General features: G+C 42.3%; 1 protein-coding gene across 1 annotated transcript in view; it reads left to right on the top strand.

Annotated features, from left to right (window-relative positions):
- neurl1ab (neuralized E3 ubiquitin protein ligase 1Ab) overlaps positions 1-27,646 on the top strand; it is a 44,019-nt gene extending 16,373 nt beyond the window's left edge. Inside the window, exons 4-6 of the mRNA XM_044045029.1 lie at positions 14,254-14,961; positions 21,738-21,917; positions 22,598-27,646. Of these exons, the coding sequence (XP_043900964.1) occupies positions 14,254-14,961; positions 21,738-21,917; positions 22,598-22,842 (1,133 nt within the window). The 3' untranslated portion in view covers positions 22,843-27,646. The remainder of the gene's footprint in view (positions 1-14,253; positions 14,962-21,737; positions 21,918-22,597) is intronic.

The raw sequence follows: 27,646 nt of genomic DNA, 5'->3' as shown, positions 1-27,646 counted from the left end.
TGGAAGTGACGTAATTGGTAGGCCAGCTCTCAGATACACAGCTCCCCCTCTGGCACGGTGGATGCTCTGCATCTCAGCAGCGACAACGAGAGTAGTTCTTCTTCTTCTGCGGTTGAATGTACGCAACCGGATGTGCCCGGACTAGTGCCCGCACCAGGAGGCGCTACGGTGGTGAGAGGAGTGGTGAGGATTTCTGATGACAACATCAACATACGGAAGTGCCGATCCACTTCGCAGAGCCCAGGAAAGCACATTGCGTCGCCACATTGTCGCCACAGACCTCTGTGTGGTATACGTCGCGGCTCACTCGAAGATATCGCAGTTCTCTAGTGTCTAATTATTTACTTGTACTCTGCTCGTGTTTGCTGCATGCTGTCACTGACGCTTACCTTCTCTACTGTCTGGATCAGATCTTTGCCTTCACCTCCGGTTCCTGCTTTGCTCATCTCGTCTGTGAAACCTTTCTTCAGTAAACTGCCAGCTCTTGGGTTCAGAATCACCTTGCCCTAACAGTAGTTGGGACAAGAGGGCCAACCATACAAGACTAGGGTTAGGGTTAGGGTTTGGATTTTGGTTATGGAGATGGTAGGGCTGTTGATGTTGACATGATCTGTGGTTAGATTCTTACCAAATTTAAACGAGTATATAGTTGGGGGATTAACCACCGTAAAACACAGGATTAGGGTTTGGATTATTGAAATGGTATGGTAGATCATGATGAAACTTGGTTTGCTGGTCAAATCCTATGAGTTTTAACAGAGATATGACTTAAACTGATGTGTCTTTTTCAACAGTTTTGCCCTTTAAAAGAGATAGGGATTTCTTGAAATTATGATCATCTCTTTATGACATCATCAATGGGTAGAATCTTACCAAAACTGAATTGGAACATATTGTTTCTGAACATTTTTCTTGACATCAGGTCTTTTTCCGATTGGTTAAGAGTGGTGTAGTTTCCTCTCTGAGCTGTTATCATGGGAGTGCAGTTCAGTAGCTTACCGCCCATGCAAGGAGTCAAAGGTGAGCCTGAGATCAGTGAGGCTGCCTGAAAGCTGAGATGCTATTATGTAAGTGAGGAAGCCATTTGAATCCTCTAAAATCAAACTGAGCCTCGGGGGGATGTCCGGACCCAACAATGCTGCCTTTGCAATTTAAGAAAAGATCTGTTACATCACCACATTTGTCCGACTCTCACACACACACACATACACACACGGCTATCAATACTGGCTAAAGTGCCCTGCTTGGGTTTTGTACAGAACAGCCTTCCGAGCATCTGCTCGTCTCTGCTGAGGCACATTAGCCCTTATAGGGACTTACAGACTTGCATCCTCAAGTGTATATTATGTCTCAAGCAGCAGAACTGTATTCAAAGCTTGATTTGATTATTCCAGTATTTTCACAATTATCTTTGTTTACTCGTATTTCTTTGGGGAGTATTATGTAGAACCTTTTCACAAAAATACAATTACTTTTTTTGAAATAATGTATGAAAGTCTACGTCTTTTTTTTTGTTGAGGTTAACTTGGCTTTTGCACAAAGACAAATTTCTTAATATCCTATAGTAAATGTCTTGTCTCTCAAATCTGTGCTTTGCAGTGCACTTACAGTATGAATTAAAATGAAAATAAAGTATAAATCAAATGTGAAAATGTTAAAATTAGTCCAAGTATGACTCATTTATCATCTTTCTGGCTAAATGTAAGAAAATAAGTAAGAATTGGCCCATGACGGTTGTTGAAAAATGGCAAAGATGACATCACTTGCATCTTCTTCTTGATGGTTCACTTTGAGTTTGATCAAGTTGTTTGTTGTAAAGGCTCCAGAAATCAGGTCACTAATAATGAGTGTTTTCAGTTACACTGTGTTTCCCAGAAGCGATACACATGGGAATGGTATCCCTTTCTATATAGACCCAAAGAAAAAGAAAAAAGTTCTTCTCCACATGTACGGCTGCAGTATCACAACGTGTTTGTTTGTGGGACAAAAAAATCACGAGAGACCACACAGCATCCACGGTTTTGTGCAGGTATATGATGGATTCCTTCCAAGTTAGATAAGTGGAATCTAAAGGCATGTTTTGATGGATACAAGACGCTCCACTGGGGGTTTGTCTACCAGACGTAGATGAGTCACTTAATCACTGATGTGATGGTAGTGATCCGCGAGACTTGCATCAGCTAACATCCACCGCAATCTGTCTCTTCAGTCATTAGAGAAGAATCCAAAATGGCTCCCAGACCTCCAAGAGGCTGCATTGCTCTCAGGTGATTAAGAGGAGGGTGTTGACATCAATCATCTCTGCACACGGCACTGCGATGCATTCAGCCTGTAGAGCTTTATGGCGGGGAAAACCTCCCGCTGTATGCTCTTCATGCTTATTAACATTCTGTGAGACACATCACTGACATTTCCACTCCAGGGGACGGAGGGAACGGGTTTATGGAGGAAGCCGTGTCTGTATATTTGAAAAATGTTTACATAGACGCAGGTTTTTGCATAATGGCTTGGCGGAATGGTAGATGCCACATGTCACTCCTTACAGGTTTGCGTGCCAATGAAACTTTGCACAGACATCCACTGTCTGAAGGGGATGAAGCCTAATCATTTGTTTTCGTGAGTAAAGCGTCCCAACAAATTCTTTACAGACGTCCATGATTTGCTCATCTCCAGCCTAAAGCAGGTTAAAGCTGCAGTGCATGACTTTTAAATACAATTGAATGAAATGTCCTTTACGTTCCAAGGAATTGCTATTCCCCGCTGCACATAGGAAGTGATTAGTGTAACATTAATACCGATGGAGGCAAGGAGGAAGCGCAATAGTAACATTGTGCTCATGAAGCAAGATGGCTGAAAATGCCAATAAGTCCCCAGATGTGAATTAAATGCCAAAGAAATATAAGTTTCCATATTGTTCAAGTATTCAAAAAACTGAATTTAAGACAATACACTCAAAATATGACGCTGCAACTAATGATTAGCTTAATTAATGACAACAAATAATTCAGTTTTTTTTGTTTATAGATAACATTTATAGTCCAGAAAATGTCAATCAAATCACTTTTATTTTGAAATGATCATCACAAATGTCATTGTTGCCAACTTCAGTTATAATAAGTGTCCAAATGAGAAATTAAAGGAAAATGAAGATATTTTGGTAGCTAGATTTGTGCATGACAAAGTAGCTTTAACATCTGGAATGGGGATGAGGTTCCAGGTTACTCTTTGGTTTAGTTATAGCCCTGAAACCAAGAGATGAGTGAGTATAAAGTGATATATTTTGTACTGCCCCTACTGAAAAGTGGACTTTTTTGACTTGACCGGCAACTTCCTGACCAAACTGAGAGCCCTGCCGTAGAATTTGTATGTTCTTTACATAGGAGCGTTGCTTCATAGAAGCAGCCATCTTGAGTTCCTACAGCAGCCATTTTGAAGTAGAGGTTTAATACGCAAACAAAGACAAACCACATCCTTTCTGGTGTGCAAAGTTATTGTAGTCTTCCGATGTGCTTTCCCTTTTCTTTTTTTATTCAGCATGTTATTTAGCATTTTTATAATGTATTTCATAATCTCACAAAATGAAACACTCATGTAGAACTTTATCAGATTGCTGTACTTTTTACACATATTGTAAACAGGTAAAAGAAAATGTGTCTAAAATGCTTGAAACACGTTGTTATGCACAAACGTGTTGAGGTGGCCTGAACTGTGCTGCACTTCCCTTTGCTTTGTGTCTATTTCTGTCCACGCTCACTCAGCGCACCTCACGCTTACTCACCACACATCTCACCTATTGTTTCACTTGTCAACATAGATTATGTGGAGTTTCATGTGGTTTTGATTTGTGGATAAAAGTGTTTTAAATATAGAGAGGTCAGCGGGGTGTAGTCTGACACAAGTGGCCAGATATACAGCGTGAAGTCAGCCTGGAAACAGTGCAGGTTAAAACGGCTCAGTACCACACGGTGAAGGACAGAATGAAGTTTCACGCCATATTTACATGTGTATTTGTGTTGTCATTATAGAGCTGTTTAAGTAAAACTAAATGCTGTTCATTTTGATTGATGGTTCTGATTACCCCCGAAGTACTGCAAATGGATGTTGTACTAATATGTGTAATTTTGGGTCTATTGCTCACGGCGGAATCCTCCAAAAACAATAACGTGGAAATTCAGCATGGTAATAACAATGTGCAGAGTCATCCGTCAAAAGTCAGTTTCCAGCCAAAGGCAAATAGCAGACAGTGAGGGGGAATTGCACAAAGAGATGTTCAATGTCTCCATATTGTAAACATTTAGCAATTTCCTTGAGCTCAAGTCTTTTGGCAGAATTTGCCTCAAATCATGAATCATGCTACACAGTTCCTAGCGCTCTGTTTTTTTGTACTCTGTCCTTTGTTTTCTGATCGCACTCATAAATCTCATGAAAAGTAGTCATTTTTCATGGGACAGGACGTTTAAAACCTGATTGTAGTCACGTTCACATTTCGCAAAGACTATGGCACTTTCCCCAATTTCTCCCTTTTTGGAAATGATTGAAGCCCGTTCAAGAAGCTTACGTCCAAGAGAAGAGGACAGTTAATGCCCAGGCATGATGATGCCTTTTTTTGGGTAGAAACTGTGTAAGGCCAGAGATTATCGTGGCCCGACATAACCTTGTCCAATTCTAACATTGTTTCATCGAACTGTAGCTTTATGCTTTTGTGAGACTTGTTTCTAGCACCGTGCTCTATCGCTATCTATAACCCTGAATATTCAGCCTCTTTGTAAAGCTAGCAGTTTTTGTAATATGCATTAAGAAAAGATTAAAAAAAGATAAGATAATTCATTGTTCATCCCACAATGGGAGAAGTTACAGTGTCACAGCAGCATGTATGTCCACATCTATGAATGAGTTTAGAAAGATATAGACTACAGTGTATATACATACAGAATATTAACAGTATGACCTTAATATTTACAGTATAAAAGAGGATTGCGCTTGTGTAAAAGGATATTAGAAGCATTTAAAATACAACATTAAGGATACTGAAAATACCACACGTATGTTATAATCATCGCACATGATCAGCGTCAGTAGAAACTCATCTTCCACCCTCTCATCTCCTGTGTTTAGTAACAGTAATGGACGGTTTTGGTTAAATGAGATGCTTTTAAATTTGAACTGTCCAGTGGGAGAGTTCAGTGTTAATGTCAGCAGCAGCCCATCTGGATTGGTTCCCTAGTAAAACTGATAACTTTGGGTATTTTATGTTGAGACTGAATGCCAATTGAAATTTGGACTTGTTGTCACATACTGTATATAAAAGGAGGGCGTGGTCTTCTAGTTGCAAAACAAACTCCTGTTGTCAATCCTTTTTTGAAACCAGAAGTTCACAGACCGACGTCAGACAAGATGCTGGAAGATACTAGCTTTCAATTACGCTGGTGTCCACTCATGAAATGAAGAAGCCTCTTGTGTCATTGACGAAATGTCTCCAAGAAATCTATAAGTCTATTTGCTGCTGATTCTTTGAATTCTGGACTCGTCTGTTTTCGAGAAAAATCCTATTTTCTGTTCCACTGTATCTATAAACTTTGCAATAACCAACTTTAGCCCATTTTGTACTGTCGAAAACAAAACGTAAACATGCCATACATAATGTATCGTCACATTTTAATTGACGAGCCATGCCCTGCATTTATAGAACAACATTGTCATTCTTTCAGAATTATGTGTTGAACCACCTGATAAATCTGGGCCCAATAACAACTCTAATTTTAGCTGTGATTTTGTTCTCTACCAAAATCCAGCTCCTGGGGAAATATCTGGCCCTTTAGTTGCTAAATGCTCCATTATGTTCAAGAGATCATTGATAACTGTGCAGGTTGTTGCTGAGCTGATAGCACACAGTCCTTTTTTTATTTTTGAGTTTGTTCACTAAAAGCCACTGCCTGATAAGAACAGTGAGTTATCAGAAACCTCTGAAGAGCAGCACATGGACCGCGGATGGATGCTAACTCTCTGTGGGCTTGACTCTATGTACAACCCCTCACACAGTGCACATATTTGTTTAATCCACTGGTCATAGTGGGGGGAAAAAAAAGGACAAAACTGATTGTAGTCACTTTATACTCACTCATCTCTTGGTTGCAGGGCTATAACTAAACCAAAGAGTAACCAGGAACCTCATCCCCTTTCCAGATGTTAAAGCTAATTTGTCATGCACAAACCTGGCTGCCAAAATATCTTGATTTTCCTTTAATTTCTCCTTTGGACACTTATTAAAACTGAAGTTGAGTCATTTTGTCAGTTGGTTGCAGTGAAATGAGAGGCCTGGTGCAAACTAAAAACTTTTGGAGGACTGTCCTTTGACCCAACATCTGCCAGCATGTACACAACCGGGATTAGGGTCCATGTATTTATGAGAGCTCTGTTTCAAGTGATCTCAGTGCTTGGAATTCATTTGATTTGTTGAACCAAAATAAATGCCGTTGGACAGACTGTATAGTGCCTCAGCTGGGATTTAATCGGCCCAAATGGAATTGAACAGATTTGCGTAGAAATCAAAATAGAGATCGTAATGGAGCCTGTCAGGTCTGGATACTGGGAGCTGGGCTGTGTTCTCGGGAGATTGTCAGAGAGGCTAATCACTTTCAGATGAACTGTCTATAGTCCCAGTGAGGACGTGACTGTGTTGTGTGAATTGTGTGTGTGTGTTTAGTGTGTAGTTTCCTCATAACGCCATGACCAAAACAATGGGATGAATCTATAATTGGTGAAATGTGTTTGAGATCAGCGCTAACAGCAACATAGACAAGCAAAAGTATCAGAAGTAAAAGCGCTCGTTTCACGGTCGAATGTGCCCCATATGACTAAGAATTCATATACAACAATGTCAGGAAATAACACTGGAGTCACACGTGTGTGTCACGTTAACACCTGGCGGCGGACTCTGGCGGTAACAGAGGTCACTATCACAGGTTAGCAGAGCACTGTCTGTCATTGCTAACTACATAGCAAGGGTTGCTAATGTTGCTAAAGTGATGGTGTTGTTATGTCCGCCATTTTTGGGAGCAATTTTGGCACTTTTCCATTATATGGTTCAAGCTCAGCTTGGCACGACTCTACTCTCCATTAGTGATGGTACCTGGTACTTTTTTTAGTACCTGCTCTGGAGATGTTCCAAAGCGAGCTGAGACGATACTAAAATGTGACGTCAACAGACTGTTAGCCATGATGAGAGTGAGATCAGAGAGTGATCAGTTTAAAAAGACATCTACAACATTTAGCGAGGAGTTTAACAGAGGAGTTTGGTGTATTTAGCGACAGCCGGCAATCGTTTAGCCGTATTTCAGTTAGGTGAACAAATCTTTTTAAGTAAGTGATTCTAATGATTCAGTTCCACCAAAAACAGTCACTAGTTTGTGTATAAAACGACGTCATGTATGACGACCCCGCCCACGTTGAAGAGGTACTATGAAGTCATGGAAAAATGACGTGACTGACCAAACCGAGTAGAGCCAAGCCATTTGCTCAATAAAAATCCTTGGTAGCGGGGGGAAACAATTGTCCAAGACAAAAAGTTCTTTTTGGGCTCTTTAGTGTTTGAGCTTCATGTTAAATGTGATTTGGTGCTGGAATATTTACAAGATACCATGATTTAATTGATGCTTGGAAAGTTGAAGTTTCTAAACTTCTGCCGCTCGGGAACAGACCCACAATGCAATTCAGCAGCAATTGACGCTGCTCCATTCAAAATGAATGAGAAGCGTTTCAGTTGAAGCATTCCACCGTGTATATTTGAGTAGTGGTCCATTAATTCCGTCAGGCACCATAAAAAGTGTCACAAGATAAACCTGAGGGGTCATGAGATGATTAATGGTGGAAGAAAGTAGAAAAATAAACAAATGTCTGATTTTCAGTTTAACCTCCTCTCAAATCTTGGCTGTTATTCGTGAAATTTACCTCTTCCAGTTAATTAAATGAAATCAGCCAAGCAAATTAAAGGCAGTGACCTCTCTTTGGAGTAACAGTTAACAAGTCTGGCATCTGAACAGGCGGGCATTTGTGAGAGGTACGTGCCTAAAAGCTTGGAAACCACAACTTGAAAACTAAAACAGTTCATCTTTTTATATAATGGTCATATGTTTGGTTTTTTTAAATGTAATAATTGTATTTCAAAAATTGGCACCAGTGACTCTGGGTGTCATAACAGTACAAGAAAGTGGATTTATTGAAGTAAAGATGACTTATGTAGATATTGCTTTGTATGCATGATATTACAAATGACTTACATAAACTAATAGAATGAGATCATGCTTTCTTCTTTTCAATTCTGGACTTCCTTGTGTTTGTGTGGATACTTGGAGTGTGTTTCCATGTCTTACTTTTTCGGTTACCATTGTGTTTTTAGTCACGTGGAAGATGACATTATGTAATACGGAGTAAAGCTGATCTATGCAATTAAGCGGACATGGCATTGGCAACATTGGCAACTTCCACTTTTAACATCAATTCAAGCGAACTGACACTTTATTATATTAATAGGAAGAATAATCTGGTATATAAATGTAGTTTTCATGAAGCATGTTTTCTCTATTTGAAAATATAGGGCTTTTTTTGGTGTGTAAAGTGGTGCAGAGACACTGTTAACTGAGGTCAACTGTCTCTTAACTGGCCTCAGAGACACAGGGATCTTGTGGCATCCCTGAGGTGCCTGCTGGCCGTCGTTTTAACTGCTGCCATTTGTCACCTTCGCTCGGTCCGTCTTCTTTCCACCATCGCGGTCCAAAAACTCGGAAACATCTGGCACCAAACCAGTGACTCGCCTTGATCTCTTGAATACTCCACATACAGTACGTGGCTCCTGTTGCACATGCCATCTCAGACACTCAAACTGTTGGACCCCTGCTGTATAACTATATCATAGCACACTCGTGCCTTCTAGCCCCTGCTGCTGCTGCTGCTTCACACTTGTATACTTGTGCCATTATCTTGACTGGGATACCTCTCCTTAAAAGCTCATCAATGCAGATTTCCCTCTGGAGCCTGTTTTCTATTTCCTTTCTCCTTTGATAAGTAAAGGCTTATCCCTCTCCTTTTTGGGATAAGCACACAACCGTCCCCCACCCCCAGCCTACTTTCTCATGACAGATGACTTCACTCACTCATTCTAGGCAAAGCCCAGGATAGGCCCCTTACACATGCATAGTGAAGGCAAATCCCCAAAGACACACACACACGCTGACACGCAAGCCTCTTTCACACTAAAATAAGCAGGTATGTACGTGATTTTAAACCTGAGTAAAGCCGCCAACAGATTGCTTGTTCTGCCCTGTACAAGACAACAAAAACAACATAAGTCTCAGTGATAATGTTCCATTGAATTCTACTTTCATTGTTTACTTCGTTCTCTCTTTAAATCAATCTTGTTTAAATGTTCTGATTAATGGAATAAAGGATAATGTAGCACTGCCCCAGGAACCAATTCTGAATAAACATTAATGCTGGCGTTTGTAACGTTGAATATAAATAAAATAAAATGTCTGCTGCATTTAATTCATTAATGTTTACCAGTGGGAATGGGGTATCAGATTATCAGAGGCACAATCGGTACAGCTGAACTTGTATGGAAGTTGAAGCGCCAGTTCAAAAACCCTAAAAGCCTCCTAATCCTGTTCCACCAGCCAAGGAATAAACTGAAACCTATTCAATACAATGCATGACTGGGACCAAAAAGGCATAGAATTCATAAAAATCCTCAACTAAATTGTAGGAATTTACCAGTAATGGTCTACTGTAACACATGCAGGCCTCTCCAAAATTCAGTGTGAGGTGGAGCCAACCTGCTTCTTTTTGGTGGTGCATTTTTACAAACAGCTTTTGAACCTCAGTGCATTAGTTGTCATTTGGGCATGTGTTCAAAGTGAAACAGGATGCCAGTTTTGGGGGTTTTTTTTCACTTGTATCCTGGATATTATCCCTTGCTGGGATGTGGAACCGGTTTTCCCAGATAACGTTTGGAGAGTTTCTGTAGGTTGTTTGAATGGGTAAACCTTGAACACCTCTCCATGTTTTTTCCCTTCCTATGTGTGTGTTTTGGCATTGGGTGTGTTTTAATATCCATGAAGCCAAGAAATTCCTCCCTAAGAAGTCTTTTTTTTTACTGTACTTAATAAAAAGCCAAAGCAAAGTTAAGAGGTCAGCTGCTGACCCTGCAGAGCGGTGTCAGTCTGGTATGTGTTCCTCTGTTTAAATGAAGCTTTTCTCTTGAGATTGAGTTGCTGGAACTGTTCAAAGACCACTTAATTTTAGTGGGGCAGTCTCAGCCATGCAGTTAATCACATCTGTATTGTTTACGTGCCTGAGAAAAGTGATTCAGACTTTGAGTTTGCTGTTCAAGAGCCTCGGGGTCTTCAAGTTTGCCATTTTGAAGGGGAATAAAATCACCGCTGTGTTCAGTACCTGGGATTGAAAAACCACCAGAGCAACAGCAAATGCAAAGTCGTTCAGTGGGTTTTAAACCTAATTCCCTAACATTAGTCAGAACAGCACGTGTCTGTGTGGGAGCGACATGTGAATGAGGGACGACATTAAACCCACACAGCCCATAAAGTGGATATCATTTAATTATTTGCACTGTTGAAGTGGATGGTAATTGCAATATTTATGCAATGTACAATTTCACTGTCATTGTCAGGTTTGGTTTGATTAAGTGTGCAACTTAAGAGCATGTACAGAAGAATCTCAACATTTATGCCTTTCTACACGTTTATTGCAAGTTTCTTGAAGGTTCACTAAGGACCCGTGGTGCTGTGTTACATTGGACTCTATATTCTTTTTAATTAAATGTTAGTACCTGCAGGTGCTCAGGCAGGAATTAGTTGACAAACTTAACACAAAAAACTCTTGGTGACATTCAAATTAATTAAGATCATACAAACTCAACCTAGAAAGTTTTATAAGGACAATTTCATATAACTCGCTGACCCTGGACTTATTCTGAGTGTTGAGTTGAAGTAGTTCTTTGTAAGTGTGGTCAACCATTTAATGTTTTCCAGTATGTTTATTTGTTGATATGCTAGGAGAGCTGCAGACATGTTATGAACGTTCATGTGCACACATAACCACACAGTGTATTGTGTATTTCAAGCACTGGGGACTTGATGCTTTTCATATTTGTCAGATGTTTTATGTGTGAAATTCTATCCCAGACTCCTGTGAGACCAAACAGAGGGAAACGTTGCACATATGTATTTAATGGTTTTGTCATATTTATTCCTCTTGAATCTTTTTCCACAATCTAAAAAAAAAATGTTGTTTCTGTTTTGTTTTTTTTGTAAAGCAATTCACTTCATGACTTGTTTTGAGAGCTGCACTACTCATAAACAGAAACTGTGAACCGCAGGAAGCCATGACAGCAGGGAGAACAGAGATTATCTCGTGCATCCCTAAAGTTGGCTCGTGTTGCCTTGAAGATGATAAGGCTCCTAATGATAAGAGCCTCATACTTGGTTCTGGACACTCTTGACAGAGGAAGTAATTACGTTCAAGCAGTTTATCAGAGGCTGACCGGAGATTTGCTGCCCTTGTATGATAAAGAGGAGCTTGTGAGGTATGCCTTTACTCTCAAGTGTCTACCCCACCCATTTTTCATGTTTTACTTCACTGTCACACTCTACTCTCCATCTACTTGGGGAAGCCCAGAGCACATGGAGACTAAGAGTCCCACAACTAAGCCACAGTGTCACTCATCCCTCGGCTTTTCCCCTCCCAGCTCTCTTCAAATGTCCAATTAGGCTCATTTTAGCCTGTGTTACAGGGCTATGTTAAATTTGGCAGCACGTCCCTAAACGTGGCACGATGCTGATCCGTTTGTACCAACCTTGTGCATGGAAAGACACGCTATAACTCTTGTTTTCATTTCCGCGGCGATGTTCCCATGTGGCTTCTATTTTACAGCGCAGAATTAGCATAGGAAGAGTTATTTTGGAGTTGGCGATAGAGCATGAGCAGACACTCGATACAGTTTCGAGAATGCCTTTCCCGTTTCAGTGATCGGAAAGAAGGTCTTCTTTTAGCACCCAGACACAACTACAAATGTGTGCGTGGACAGAGTACAGCACATTAAGTCACTGCAGCTAAAACAGGGGGGTTATATAAACACCTACAACTCATGACGGCAGAGTCTGCACCAGTCAACACTAGTTGGTGACAGTCAGTATGGCTAGTTGGCACAGAAATCTGTTAGTGTATGACGGGTAAAGACTCAAATCGGCAAGTGCAGGGGTACAGACTTGACCCGACCTCAGTCAATCAAACATGTTTTTTAGCCGACTCTGGATGCAGACGGGTAGTGTCTACTGGCTACCGACCCAACTGCAAACACATGTTGCCAACAGCCAATGAATAAACAGTAAGTAGGACACGGGAAATGAGCGTCAGGAGACAGAGACGACAGGAAAGTCGCAGGTATATCAAAACAAAGATGGCTATGGTTTGTTTACCCTTTAATTAAACCGTCTCTCTCGTAGACATGGTCACTCTCACAAGAGTTTGATGTGTTTGGTTGGTTTGACAAATGCGTGATCCCCAGTCTTTCAGTTGTCATTAAAAAATGTGCTGAAATCGCTTAGCGTGTACTTCAGTAATGACAGTAAAAGTTGTGTAGTGTGTCCCCAACTTTAGGTTTGAATTCAAACCTAAACTCAAGCAAGTTCAATTGCCTACAGTTAATGACTGAAGAAGGTAGCTGCTACTGCTAAGATGTTAGCTGCTAACATCAAAGTACGATAGCTGCCAACAACGGCATTGGCGTAGTAGCATCTGTGTTTCACAGTAGCTGCTAAATGTTTGCAGATGCCAGATGCTGTGGCATCAGCGATGAAGCCAATCGCCATGGCATTGGCGTTTGACAACAACATATATACCGTGGCCTGATGCCGCGGCATCGGTGTTTGATATTAGCATGTACTGTAGCCAGACGCCCTGGCACCAGTGTTTGACGAAAGAAGCGACTGTAGCCAGATGGCATGGCACCAGTGTTTGATGTTAGCAGCTACTGTAGCTGGACGCCATGGCATCAGTGTTTGATGTTAGCATCTATTGTATAGCCAGACACCCTGGCACCACGTGTTTGACATTAGCAGTTACTATAGCCAGACACTGTGGCATCAGTGGTTGATGTTAGCATCTACTGTAGCCAGCTGCTGTGGCATTGGTGTTTGACGTATCAGATGCTGTAGCCAGACTCCAGTAGCTCCAGTAGCAGGGGAAATTAAAGTCCCCTGTGTCTCTGCACCTTTTTCACACAGCTGCACAAAAATGTATGCAAAAGTATTTTTTTTAGTAAATCTAGAATAACAACTTTGAATCAAAGTATAAATATAAAAATAAATAACCCCATAGAAATAGAAATACTGGTCAGTTTGTTACAGTATTTTTAAAAGTTAGTTACAAAAATGAGCACTCTCACCTTTGCAGCAAGAAGACCCAGGTTTGTTGGAGTTTGCATGTTCTCCCCATGTGTGTGGGTGCTAGCCAGGTTCTCCGGTTTCCTCCCACAGTCCAAAAACATGCAGATTTGGGGATTTGGCACATTGAACACTTGAAATTGAGTGGAGGTGTGAGCGTGTGAGATGATTGTTTGTCTCCATGTGGGCCTGTGATGGACTGGCCCTATGTCAGCAGGGATTAGCACTAGTGCTTTTTAACACACACATGAAAATAACAGGAACTTGTAATGACAACAAAGAGTAGGAGGTTCAAAATTAGTTGAGCTTTATTGTCTGCCACTTTTCCTGCTCCTGTACTGTACATCTCCTCTGACTTCTGCGCTGCACAAAGCCATCATGAAACTTTTACTGTGATGTAGCCACTGGCCTGCAGCTACAGTATGCCACCACTTACGGCCCTGATATGTATTTAAAACGTATAAACTCTGACGTGTTTTCTTTATATTGCTCAGCAACAAGCCTGAGTGTCACGCACTGAGTGCATTACAGTTACACAACGAGCAAGCCAGAGGCCACAGATTCTTTTCAGTGACAGGTATGATGAATGAACAGTGTGCAGACAATGAATACAGAGTGTTGTACAAGGGGAAATGAAAAATACATACCAGGTGCATGGGTTAGATTCTCCGCACAGATAATAATAGCCCCCTTCCAAATACAGCTTTATCCAAATAAAAATGTATTTAGGAATATTCATTTCTAAACACAACAAGGGTTGACATAACCTCAATGTGCTTTTTTTTGTTTGTTTTCACAGACAGCGAGATGGTCCCTCTGGACTGCCTGCGCCCTCGGTCTTTTGCAACCACCCACCATGCGTCTATTCAGCGAAGCAGCGACGAGCCTCACCTTTCCATCAGCCTGTGTGACCTGAGCCTGCAGCATCTGGAGGAAGATAATGAAGAGGACGAAGAGCGACTGCAACCCTTAAGCTCCACCTCTTGCCATGTTCCCCAAAACTCTCAGAACTTGCAGCAGTGTTCGCTGCTGCCCAGCCATTTGGACACCGATCTCCACTTCCACTCGGTGCATGGCAGCCATGTTACCGCGCTGGATAAGCAGACAGTCGCGCGGCTGGATCACCGCGGTGACGAGAGGACCCTGGTGTTCACCAGCAGGCCCATGCGCTGCTCCGAGACTGTGTTCGTGAAGGTGAAGTCCGGCGCTTCGCGGCCCGCTTGCCTTTCTTACGGCGTGACGTCCTGTGACCCGGCCACCCTGAGGCCCAGCGACCTCCCATCCAACCCAGAGTCTCTGGTTGACCGCAAGGAATTCTGGGCCATGTGTCGAGTCGGGGTGCCACTCCACAGTGGAGATATCCTGGGCTTTCTGGTGAACTCAGACGGGGAGGTCGTAATGAGCCATAATGGCGTCAGCGCAGGGATGCAGCTGTGTGTCGACAACTCCAGACCTCTGTGGATGTTTTACGGTCTGCACGGCACCGTCACACAACTCAGGATTTTAGGTATGTCCACCTTTTCTCTTTTAGAAGTATTAGTAATATATCTATTACAACCTGAAACAGGTGTTGGCCCGGTAAAATACTTGACTGGAGTGCCCCCTGTGACCATTAAGAGGATAAGCAGTAGTAAATGGATGAATAAAACAGATTTATAACCTTCTAATTAAAGTCTTTTTAGATGTGAAACTTAAGGAAAGGGCTTTTCACAATAAAAGACTGTGATTGGGACAGAACTAGCTTGGGAAAGCAACACATCCACAACAAAAGCTGCTCTAGTTTTAAAGGAGACCAATAGCGTGACCTTTCCTATGTTCTTGGACACAGAGACATGTAAGAAAAACACAATTACTTGTACTTGAAGAAAGACCAGACAACGTTTTATGGTTTTGTAAAAGAGAAATTACACAAATCATGTTTATGTCGGTCCCTGGTTAGCCTTGTTTTTATATATTTTCTGGGATGTGGCAGAAATCGGATTTATGGCTCAAGGTAACTGCATTATTCCATGTGCAAAACAAAGAAGACGACACTTTTCACCTGGTATTTATTGTGTTTTTTACACACAGGGATGTTTATTATGACACAGCACAACATGGTACCTGCTAGGGCAACAATTCATAAGTCTTTTGATAAATGATGAGTGTTTTTAGTAATTAACAACAAGTTCTCTTTAACAGCTTTGCTCCACATAACCAGTAAATCATTAAAAAAGGAATAGTTTTGGTTTGTGGACAAAACAAGACGTCATTGTTTTGAGGTTTGGGAAGAACTAATGAACATTTTTTTAACATTTACTGACATTTGACCAAATAACTCATCGATTAATTGAGAAAAGGCAGTGTTCAGTTGAACAAATAATGTCGCTTTATCACTTATTCACCTATTCAAAATAAAGGAATATCAGGTTTCATCAATGTTGACATTTAATAGTTGTCCCTCAGATCTTATGTCATTGGAAAGTTTCCATTCAGAGGATAATGCTGTCCATTGTCCTTGAACGACCTTTGGAGCATTCATTCGGCCAAGTCATGAATTTGCTGCCTGGGCTGAGCTCTCTGACTTTTCTTTTTATCAACTCTTATATCTGTGGGATTTACTTCTGCCCCCGCAGTTTGCATACGACTGTTGACTTTGAAGCTGCGGTTAAGAAGGCTTTCTCTCAGCCTTGCATGCACAGTTTATGACTGTCTGACTCGAAAAACTAGCCGAATAAGAACATTTAATGGCTAACAGGTTCAGGAGCCGTGCGATAATTTCCTTCTCGTGAAGACGTCCCGCGCTGTGTTTATTCTTCAGTCTCTAAGTCAAACCATACATGTACCATCGAAACGCTGCGGTGGTGATCACAGGCCCGGGATACAAACATGTGGAAGATTATGGTTTAGATGATTTGTAGACCCAAACAGGCTTTTCTGCTTTTGTCTCTCAGTGACGATCGACAGGTTATTTTATTGTTTAACTGTTGATTTGTGCGCGCGGTAATTACAGTTCACTGTGGCAACTTTAGAGAATTTCAAAAGAAAAATAGACGTAGAGCTTCGGTGAAAGGGTAAATATGTATGTGTTTATAAAGCTTTTTTCTGGCCTTGATGACCACAAACACCACACGTTCATTCATTTTTCCTCTCATTTCACTTCTGTCATATGTGCATAAGGTCTGGGGATTGAACCCCCAACCTTGCAGTTAAAAGACAACCAATTAGACCACTCCACCCCCGGGTGTAAATGTTGGAAACGACGTGAAAATGCTTTTACTCCACCACATTCTGCTGTGCAACTGTAATTGAAGTTTAAATAAAACATTTACTCTGACATGGTAAGTTTGAACACTTAAAGAGGTTTTTTTTTTTATTCTCTATTTTTCATAAGATGGAGCCGAGGCGTGACTTGAACTCAGTATCTGACCATGTGAGTGTGAAATAGGGCCGCGAGCAGATGTGGCTGCCTTTGATTTGTTTACGGTTGCCGCGGCTCCAGGCGTTAGTTCATCTCAAGTCTTTGAAAAACATTCACGTTCCAAAGCGTGTGTTTCATTTCTATTCTGGTTCAGTTGATTATGATTTTTTTATTTCATTTTTTTTTTTTGCAAGAAATCAATAATTGTAGGTGAAGTTTTTCCTCCACAGATGATCAAAGTTTCTGGGTTTATTTTCTCTCATAATTCATTTTTGGATTACACGTCCTCCTCCACCTCCTCCTCCTCCTCCTCCTCCTCGCTCTCTTTCATGTAGTCAGTCAGACCGGGCTGACGAGGTTATTTCTGTCTTGCGTGGGTTCCTCGCACCCAGCATTATGTATCAGGAGGGGGTCCGTGATAGCTCCTTATGATGTTCTTTATATGTATTATTAAAATGTAAATGCAGGGAGGTCTGAGATGCTGGCTTTTCCACCCACAGTCCTTCCACTTATCATTGGTCCTCCACTGAGCTCTGTCCGTCCTCTTTTCCTCTTGCATTTCCCCCCCCCTTCGATTCAATGGGGTGTGAGCGCTCTTAGAGCCATTACCCAATCCATCTGTGGGGGGGGGGGAGATGGGTTTGTGACGTCTCCGCTCACCCACGCGCTGCAGCCGCGTTGCCACGAGTTGCCATGGAAACATCCATCCACCGAGGCAAGTGACAGGTTGTCATGGCTGGGGCGTTGTCGGAGCCTGTGAAGTGGAACAGATGGGAGTGTGCGACTCTCGCTCGGTCATCTTTGTCAGTGTTGTCGCAGGAATGAAAGATTTCATGATTCCATCGGGGAGTCATGTGATGGCCTCTGTGGTAATCGTGTGTGCCCTCATGACACGTGTCCTGCTCTCAGTTTACATACAACTGTGTTGTTCAAGCGGCTTTTTATGTAATAAATGAAAGAGGAAGGAAACTTTCATCCAAACTGTGCAGCTCCCAAATCAATCTTTCTGTTCATTGTTTGGATCATTATTTTCACAAAGTGTGGACCATTGCCTTCTAGTGGGCTGTGACGGAACTGCAAGTGGGTCGGTAGGCCACTAAAAGTTGTTTTAAAAAAGGAGCTTTATATTCTTCTTTATCCAGATTGTTTTACAACGATCTCAGTATAATAGGTGTCACTGAAGTGTTGACTCCTCAAGTTCAGGCTGGAAAATCCTCTGAAAATAGGGTGGGAACCAAATGTGATGGAATAATTCATTAATTCATTATGTGCTGGGTTTGGCACGAGTGACTGATGGTGGAGAGAGAGAGAGGAATGTGTGAGTTTATAAGAGTTGTGATAAGATTAAGTTTTGTTGTGGGCGGCAGAAAAGTCCGTTCAGAACTGACGTCAGGCCACAGTGCTCACAAGTATGGAAATGAGTTATTATAATTATAATTGAACTCAAAAAGAACATTCAAACAAAGTTTGTCAAACGTCATGTTTTGTTTTGGCTGATGTTTGTTCCACCAAAGATGAGAGCAAATCAACAAAAACAAATACCTTATTGTGCTTTTATGCACTTAGTAGACATTTAGAGTTGATCTCCATGTGTAAGCTTTCGTACTATCCTCTGTGTTTAGTACTTATTCTTTTTTTGTCCCTCTCGGTGATATAAAAACCTCAAAAACAGAGTTAATATCTATTAAAACTTGCTTTTAAACACTCGAAATCTGGCTGCTTCACACTTGACATTTAATTTGGAAGTAACCTACATAAGCTGTATTGTAACCATTTTCCTCTTAGTAAAATGATATTTCCATCAAAGAAGGAAAACAGAATCCAGGTATCAGGAGTGATTGGGTTCACCTGTGTTCTCTGCCACACCTGTGGACAATCACCCTGGACGGGAGGGAGGTTTTATATTCAGGCGGAGATTCTGTGCTCTGTTGGGTTTTGTGACTCCAGAAGGTCGACACACCTTCTGTGTTTCTGTTTTGAATGAAAATCAAGAGTTGCTTGTCTTTTGCAAGTGTGTTTTTCCTCATGGTCGTTTATTTTGTTCCCTCTGTGTTTTTTCTCTCTCTCTTTTTGGGTCCAGTTTTTTTTGCTCATCCATCATTTTGATAGCATCACTGGGACTTTTATTCCTTCCACCACCCAATGGCCCATTTGTTGCAGTGTTTTGTTCGTTTCCCAAACCACAACCTCTGACCTTTTTTTCTGGGGGAAATGGAACACTTGTCTAAAAGCAGACTGCCCTAAAATAAAAAAACCTTTTTCAATAAAGAAAAAAAGTACAGTTACATTTTGCCACTGGGAGCAAAAGTGAGGTCTGGAAAGGTCACTGTAGCACTTGCTCCTGCTCCTTATCCTCACTGCTTCAAGCACAAGATATTAACTGAAGACGAGATCAGGGCCAGTGGAGTGAGAGGAGAACATAAGCGTTAATCTGTGGATTATTTAGTAATCCGTTGGTCCATATAATGTCAGAAAATGTTTGTTCAGCATTTTTCAAACCTCGAAAATGAAAATATTCACGTTTAAGAAGCAGAAGAAATCAGAAAACTTGGTTTAAATTCTTTAAAGAAAACACTCAAACTGATCATCTATTCATCGAGTAATTGCGTCCGCCCTTCTGCAGCAGCCGCCACAGCGATATTATTGTCTGTGGTGTGTTTACGTGGCTCTTCTCATGGATCACAAGTGACCAAAAGAATCAGCTGATGAGTGTTAGAAATAATCCAGTTATTAATCTGAAACAAAAACAGCCTGATGTGGGGAGGGGTCCTCGAGGGCGAATTCTCTCCGAGATTCTCTTTGATAAGTGAGTGGTGAACGCCTCCATGCACATGCTCCGCCACAAATAAATGTCCTGCAACAGCTAGAGACGCTCGCATACCCACAAAGGCAGCGATAAATTCATAACACGGGGGGAAAAGATGAGAGGTATCCCTGATGAGAGGGTGCATGAATAGACACGAAGGTTATCCATCGTGCCTTATTAGAGATGACGGTGGTATTTGCTCATCGCCGGGCTGCCACATTGGTCATGTTAAGTGGGTAATGGAAGAATAAATAAATATACAGTCTTGACTAGTATGGATTACCAGAGGTGCTATGCTCGTGCAGAAACTGTTGACTGCTTTGGCCGCAGAGTGACTCTTGTTGCACGGACTTAAAAAGCTACTATGATTTGTTTATATATGTAGATGAAAACTGAGACTGTGGTAGCTGAAGTGGTCCAGAGCGCGATGGATGAGGTCACATGACATAGCCGGAGTTATGCAACTCAACTGTGTACATTCTCTTGCCAAGAGTGGACCACACTGGTGTCTCTCTCTGTTCTGTTTTTCCCTGGAATTTCTCACCGTCTGTGGTCCAACACACACTGTAGTCACACAATTGTGGCATCGGATGTAAACTACCAATATTGGTTTGTTTGACACATGGAAGGAGGCCGGTGCCAAGCGAATAGCCAGGCAGGCAGTGTAGGATTATTTCCGCCATGGTCAGTTGAAGGACAATATGTAAACAATGATGCAGCGTGACTGGCAGGCCAAAGCGGTTCAGAATTTTGTTTGTGGAATCAGGGTCATCTGTGAGGAGGCATGAGCTGCCAATATGTGATCTCATGCCAGAGCTGGGCGGTTATGGGGAGAAGGGGGAGGGGGGCGCAGCTCAGGACGGATCAAACCGGGGGTGGGGGAAAGACAACGGATTGACCGCCGGGGCATTTTGTGTCCCAGCCGCAGGGATCAGGGGCTCATGAGGGAGGACGGAGGAATGGGTGCTGGGTTTCTCTGATGAGACGACACAGAATCTGGACTCCCATATGAAGCCTGCGGAAAGTTCAGAGGCGTCACCTGCGAGCGGGCTCCTATTGGACCATACCAGCTGTCATTGGTACCTACTGGTGTCCACTAGGGGTTTGGAATCACAGGGTCCCTCGCTTTATGATCCACAATACATGGTCCACGATATCAAATAATATCACGATTCTGTGATAATCAATATATATCAAGACAGTCACGAATAAAACGTCTGTGAAAAGTTAAAAGTGCACGAGAACAAAGTGCATACAGTCTATGTATGGTTCTATTGTATGTATTCTTGTATGCATCTCTTAGCGTAGCATTATCCCACTGTAAACTCCCTCCTCTTCGGCCAGGTAACTTCCACCCAAGTTTCCCATTCATTCATTTGAGCAGCGCCGCCGTGTGATGACGTGAAGTAGTGACGGCCCCTGACGAGTGAAACTGGCCTTAATTTATTCATTAAAATATCAATGTTTGCCGTGGCGCGCTGATTCTCGTGTTGCGCGACGAATGACGACGATATCTCACCAAATCGATATTTTGACCCACCCCTAGTGTCCACTCACATGTGCTCACTTCACCATCATATTACTGACGTTTTAAATCAGGTGAGACATAGACTAAATGTTTTTTTCTTAGTTTACAACCAGCATTGTTGCCTCCTGGTGGCTGTTCAGTATAGCTTTACTTCCTGATTGACTTCACTGAGGAAACAAAGACTTTTCACACGTGTGTTTCAAACTGAAACTGCTGCTCATTCACTTGGAATTGGCTGATGTCATTTTTCTTTTCTTTTTTACGCCGTGGGTTGCCAGATCTGTAATGTGATGCATTGTTTGTGTTTTGCACGCCGAGTACAAGTTGAGAAATGTTAAACCTTTTTTTGTAAATACTCCAGCAAAGACTTTGGGCAATCAGATTCAGTTTGAGGCTGTCCGTCAGCCAAGGGTGTTCTCCCCACTGTCAGTGTTTACTCTTGTTGTTCTTGTTTTTGTTTGAGCGAGTACACCCAACAACTACACAGTTATTACACTTACTATAATTAATTTAATTCATCTGCGTAAACGCTCTCTTCTGTACCTCCAGGCTCATCTCAGCACCCAGATCTGCGCGGTCCTTCGATACCCAGCTCCCCGTCCTGCACACCCAACACCCCCACAATGCTTTGCGGCGGCAACTCGGAGTCCAGCCTCGACGCGCCGTTGAACATCAACCTCAATTCGAGCTTCAACTCCAGCTACCACGCAGTCTTTGCTTCCTCCACAGGTTTGTGTGATGTATTCATCCTCTCTCTATCTCTCCGTGAGTTCCTCCTGGGTTAATGTCCAACGGTCCCCACAATCAAAGCGTCCTAATAATAACCACATACTCATTAGGAGAAAAATCTATAAAAGCCACATCCTTGGCCTCTGAGTTCAAGGATTTCTGTGCTGTGCATTCCACACCCAAATTGTCTTGATTGTCTTTTTTCTCTCTCTGTGTGTTTATGAGATTTTTGTTTATGAAACTGATTAAAATGCAGCCGGCGGCGCTGACTCAACAGCACCAAGGCGATATGCTAGTTAGCTCATGGAGCAAATATTTACCCCGGCGATGTGAAGCACTGATCTCTTGACACTGCTGCAGACGGAATGACAGGAAAACTCTGGGAAGGTGATGGTAGAGCGGGAGGGGGGGGCTGGAGGCCGGGCAGGGACAATTATTCCTCGATAAAGTCGTCCTGACACTTCATTAGCAGGGAGTAGCAGTTGGCGGCGTATTGACAGACGAAATAAAAGGTGTGTCACGTATATGATGCAGTGAGCAGAGGGTGTCGGCGCGCGTTGTCCGCCTGAACTACCTGAAAGCTTTCCTCCCGTCTCCCTTTGGCACCTTTTTTCATTTGCTTTCCCTCCTTTCGCACTCATTCACACCTCGCTAATGTCTTTTCTCGCTCATCACCGCAGGTACGACCCCGAGCTCTCCTTTCTCCGGCCACCCAGAGTCACCCAACTTCCCCCCGTGCTCGGGCTCGTGGAGCGACGAGTGCACCATTTGCTACGAGAACGTGGTGGACACGGTCCTCTACGCCTGCGGACACATGTGTCTCTGCTACTCCTGCGGCCTCAAACTCAAGAAGATGGACAACGCGTCCTGTCCCATCTGTCGGCGGACGATCAAAGATATCATCAAGACGTACAGGAGCATGTAGTCGCTCTCGCATCATCAGGAAATCGGCGCTGGGCGACTGTCAAAGCCATGAAAGACTTTGCGTAGATGGACGCAGCACACGTGAAAACCGTGGTTGTTTTGGCTCAGGTACACAACAGCAGGACTTTAAATGCCATCACCTGGACATTTCATAGTGGTCCCACACTCATGAACTCCACTGGAGACCATGAAAAACCACAGAGTCATCGACTGAAACCACGACCTACGAGTGACTCTGTGCATGTTTTGAAGAGAGAGGGTAAATCTGATAAAGGCTGTATATTGTGTCCCACACGCAGTCACAATATTCTCCCGCGTCTGTTTCAGAGGAAGTAAAATTGTCCAGAGCTGCGGAAGAAATGAGGGAGAGTAAATCCACCGTTTCTCCAGCTGCTTCTTCTCCGCTTGTCACGAAGCGTTTTGGGTCAAAGAAAATGCTGCTTTACAAGGAGAATTAATTGTCCCCTAAAAGTGGAAAAAAATCAAGATAAGATCGTTGTATTTGATTCCCCAGGAAGGTTCCGCTTGCCAGTGAGGGTTGAGAGGAAGGAGTTAGAAAGTGGTCCTTTCTAACTGGCCACAAAACACAAAGCAAATGGTTTAACCCGAGCCCTTAAAGCTGTGGTGCGTAATTTTAAGTATTAACTGATAATGAGTTCACGAAATGCTGATGAAGCTCGAGTAGAAGTAATAAGTTTCATGTCAAGATAAGACGGAGAGTAAGAAAGAGACGGTTTGTTTCATCATTTCTGTTCACAAAGTTACGCACTGCAGCTTTAACCTCACCAGTTGTGTAATACATGAAACGATGTCTGGCATATATTACACGAGCAGCTCTGTTCAGTGAACTTAAAGCAGGGGGAGATTGGGCGAAGGCTAAACAAGAAAGAAAAGAAGTGTGAATGTTGTCGCCATAGAAGGTCACGCTGGCGGTGAAATGAGGATATACGTAAATCAGCGAGCGAGGGAGGGAGGATGTTGTAAGTTTAGGACGTGGACAGTTGCAGGAAGAGGGGGAACCTTTGCTACACGTCTGCAGACAGTGTTTAGGTGCAGAGACAGTGTTTGCTCTCACAGAAGTCAAATGTGGGACATGCATAGGTTTGGTGTGTGGACGCAAATAAATAACCCTTTGGTTCTGAAAAGGCCGTGTGATGAATGGACCCGTGAATTGTTGAAGCTCCAGATGGCTGTGCGTACTTCAGGTGACTCACTCGTCTTTCATTAAGAACGTTAGCGCGTTGGTAATGTATTTCTGTACACTGCGTCTCCAGGTGGAAAATAAATCCGTAAAACTTGGTGACAATGATGTAGCGCAGGGGTGTCAAACATACGGCCCGGGGGCCAGAACCGGCCCGCCGGAGGGTCCAATCCGGCCCACAGGATGAATTTGTTGAAATTTCACACTAATCTAAACGTAATGTCAAATGCTCCAGGTACCCGTGACTAAATGTTTGTGCCTTTATAGACCCAGTGTGCTGTGTAAATAGTACATTTAGGCACGATATTGTTGAAATAGCACTTTCATGTTTTGTAAAATTATCCTTCATTAAATGTAAAACAAAGGAGAAAAAACAAAGGAGTTCTTGTTATTCATAGGTTATTATGCTATTATTTTACTATTTTTACTGGTCCGGCCCCCTTGAGATCAAACTGTGCTGTATGTGGCCCCTGAACAAAAATGAGTTTGACACCCCTGATGTAGCGTGTTGTTTGCGGGACATTGCGAGAATCACTTTGTCAGTGCTGCTGCTGCTCGTGTCGATATAAATAAACTCCCAAGGACATTTCCACTCGACTAATCTCGTGCATTATGCGCTGATTTAAATTGCCGTGCTATTTCCAGGTGTTGTTCTGGCCTCGCTGAACCATTACTCCGTAGTTTGTTAAGTAGTAATTGCTAATGGTTTTAGTTTTTTTTTTTTACGTTTTAAGCTCCGTCAACTCGCCGCTTTGACTGGCAATTATGTCGCACAGCGGTGAAGTTTCCTCGTGTGCCTTTGAGAAGAGGAGTCTGGACCGACGTTTACTCCTCGCCATAAAAATCAGGAGGTCGACGGTCGTGTTGTAACATCGCTCTCGCGTGGTTGTGAGGTCTCTGAGGTTGACTTTTCAAACACAAAGTGATCGTTCTGGTTTATTTGCAAGTGGTTGTGTTTTATCTCGACGTTACGCGGTCTTTGCTGAAGGAACCAAACTCCATAGAGAAAATCATCAGTTTTACATCACAGCACACAGGGGTTGGTAACGCCCTGCTGCCTTCATCTCTAAGTTTAAATGTGTTTTTGGTGACTTCTGTGTTAGAAATCTCTCGTATAGATTTAACTACGTGACATAAACTTACCAAAACAAGGCAGCAGTAGACCAACGAGTCCAGTGTTCCTGTGAGCTAAAAACACTGATTTTCTCTCTGGGGTTTGGTGCAGGAAGTTACAAACTTCAGTTTCCGGCCGTGTTTTCAACCACACAAAACCAGAATATCAGTGCGTGAAGACGCCCGAGATGAAATGCTTTAAAATGCTTTAATGCTGCCTTGTCCTGTTTGTCACTGTGTTGCATTATACTGGAATTTTGTTGTGCTTCAGAATCCCCTCCTCCCCTCTCCTGCCCCCAAAAACTTTTATATTATCTTCTGTTTCATTTTACTTCCTGACCAAATATGACCGACCATTAATAACATGTTGTGATTCGTTCTTTTTCTGATAGAAAATGATGGTGTTGATGGGTATAACGTTTAGCTGTACATTATGAGGTTTATTTATTTTTGTCAATGCTACTATAAAGAACTATCACTGTATGTGTATGACTTTAGAATAATTTCCTTGTGCTGCATCGTCAAAAACCAACAGGCGAAGAATAATACAGAGCATTTTCTTTTTCGTGTCAGCTGATTTTCACTTGAAGGACGTGCGGTGGTTGTTTTTAATGATTGGTTTTGGGAAAATATGCTAATTTGTGGGAGAATTAGATGAGACGATCAGTCAATATCTGTCTTCAGTGGTGGGATTTAACAAGTGATGTGCCTTCACTCTCTACGGTTTTATTTTTATGTATTTGTACTTTATTTCCAACTGTATTCCCAAATTAAACACTACAATTCAGAAGGAAATGTTAATGTTTAGTCCCATACATTCATTTGAGGGCTGTAGTTGTTGGATTCACATTTAGGACACTTAATCAACTTAGAAAAGTGGTGTCCAAACTAGGGGCCGTGACACACATGGGGGTCCAGGGATGATTTGCATTAAAAATACAAACATTTAGAGCAACAAAGTTAAACTTCTGGAATAATCTGGTTACAGAATCTCAGAAAAGTTTGGGAATTCTGATCTTAGAAGAAATTACAATTATATAAATCCGAATAAAGTGATAAAATGACCCAATGTCAGAGCGCGCGTGTTTATACAAAGTAAGATGATTCACCTGCAGCTTCAGTTCACTCTGTGATCACAGCACTGATGTGATAGCACCAGCACCAGAGGACACAGCCAGGACAACACAGTGCAGCATGAGCAGATAAAGAGACGGATTTTCCTCCACAAAACGGAGCTGAAAAAGCGGTAATATTGTAATCAGAGTCACCGGGTGGACAGGTGCTGTTGCTCTGTGTCGCCGTCTGCTCAATCTATCGAGTTCAACTCAAATTTGCAGAGACCTCAATTGACAAAGGGAGCAGGTTTTATCGATAGCTATGACAGGAGGAGGAGAGAGTGATATAAATGGGTCAGTTTTTGTGCTCAGAGCACAGCGTGATGTCACCGTGGCTGAAAACCAGCGCCGCCATCCACTCAGCCCATCAGGTGATGAGATGATGACGGAGACGATGAGTGGACGATTGACCAAAAGCTGTGGATGTGATGGAGGAGGGGGGGAATGAAATGATCACAGAGACAAGAGAGCAGTTTTGTTTAAATTGACAGCGATTGTCAGTGGCTGATTGAGATCCTGCAGAAATTAGATTTTATTACTGAAATCACTCAGAGGGAGAGGTTTGAAAATATAAATAAAATCCCACTACCTGCCCTCAGCAAATAAATGCTTATTTTTCATTCACGGCCTTCGAATCATCCAACATTTACACTCCAACTCTCCATGGTCCGCCGTTTTGTTGATGACAACAAAACTACTTTGACACTCGGGCGCAGAAGTTACATCAAACAGAATTATTCTAAGCAACGTTTATCTGAAACCAGTCAAACATCCATCTTCTACCGCTTTATGTGCCAATCTCAGGGCGACATAGTACCAGTCAAAGTTTCATACAATCATCATCTATTTGTGTCTTTTAATGTTGGATCACATGGACCAACACAGGCACTCGTCTCACTTTTATTTCTTTTGTAGTGAGCGTTCGTGTGGATTTTATGTTTGTGTAAATGTATCTTAAGTATCTTCGCTAAGGTAACCACCTGCAATTTTAAATCACAAGAGTGCTAAAGGCATCTTTTCATCTAATTCTCTGCAAAGAGCGAGCGTATTTCCCCAAAAATGTAAAACATTTGAATGATAACGACAAATATGGAAGGAATACTAATGTTCAGAATTGGCACAAATACGAGTGGGTGAAAAATGATGTGTGTGAAATTTTGTGCATATTGACGTTCTCTTGACTTTGTGATGTGGTGAAGACGGCGTTACCTCTGTATCTTTTCATGAGCGACGAGTAAGAAGTGATGTTGAGCTTTGTGCACATAGAAATCAAGCTCAGTACCTTTGGTTTCCTGGACTTTGGGATTTATATTCTATGTTTTGAGATGTTTCAGAGTTCTGTTCATGTTTGGTAAATAAAGTCAAAGTCTGAGTCA

This window comes from Solea senegalensis, linkage group LG15, assembly GCF_019176455.1.
Source record: "Solea senegalensis isolate Sse05_10M linkage group LG15, IFAPA_SoseM_1, whole genome shotgun sequence".
In the NCBI taxonomy this organism is placed as follows: Eukaryota; Metazoa; Chordata; class Actinopteri; order Pleuronectiformes; family Soleidae; genus Solea; species Solea senegalensis.
The sequence above is the reverse complement of the archived record's forward strand: the minus strand, read 5'-3'. Positions and strand labels throughout refer to the sequence as shown.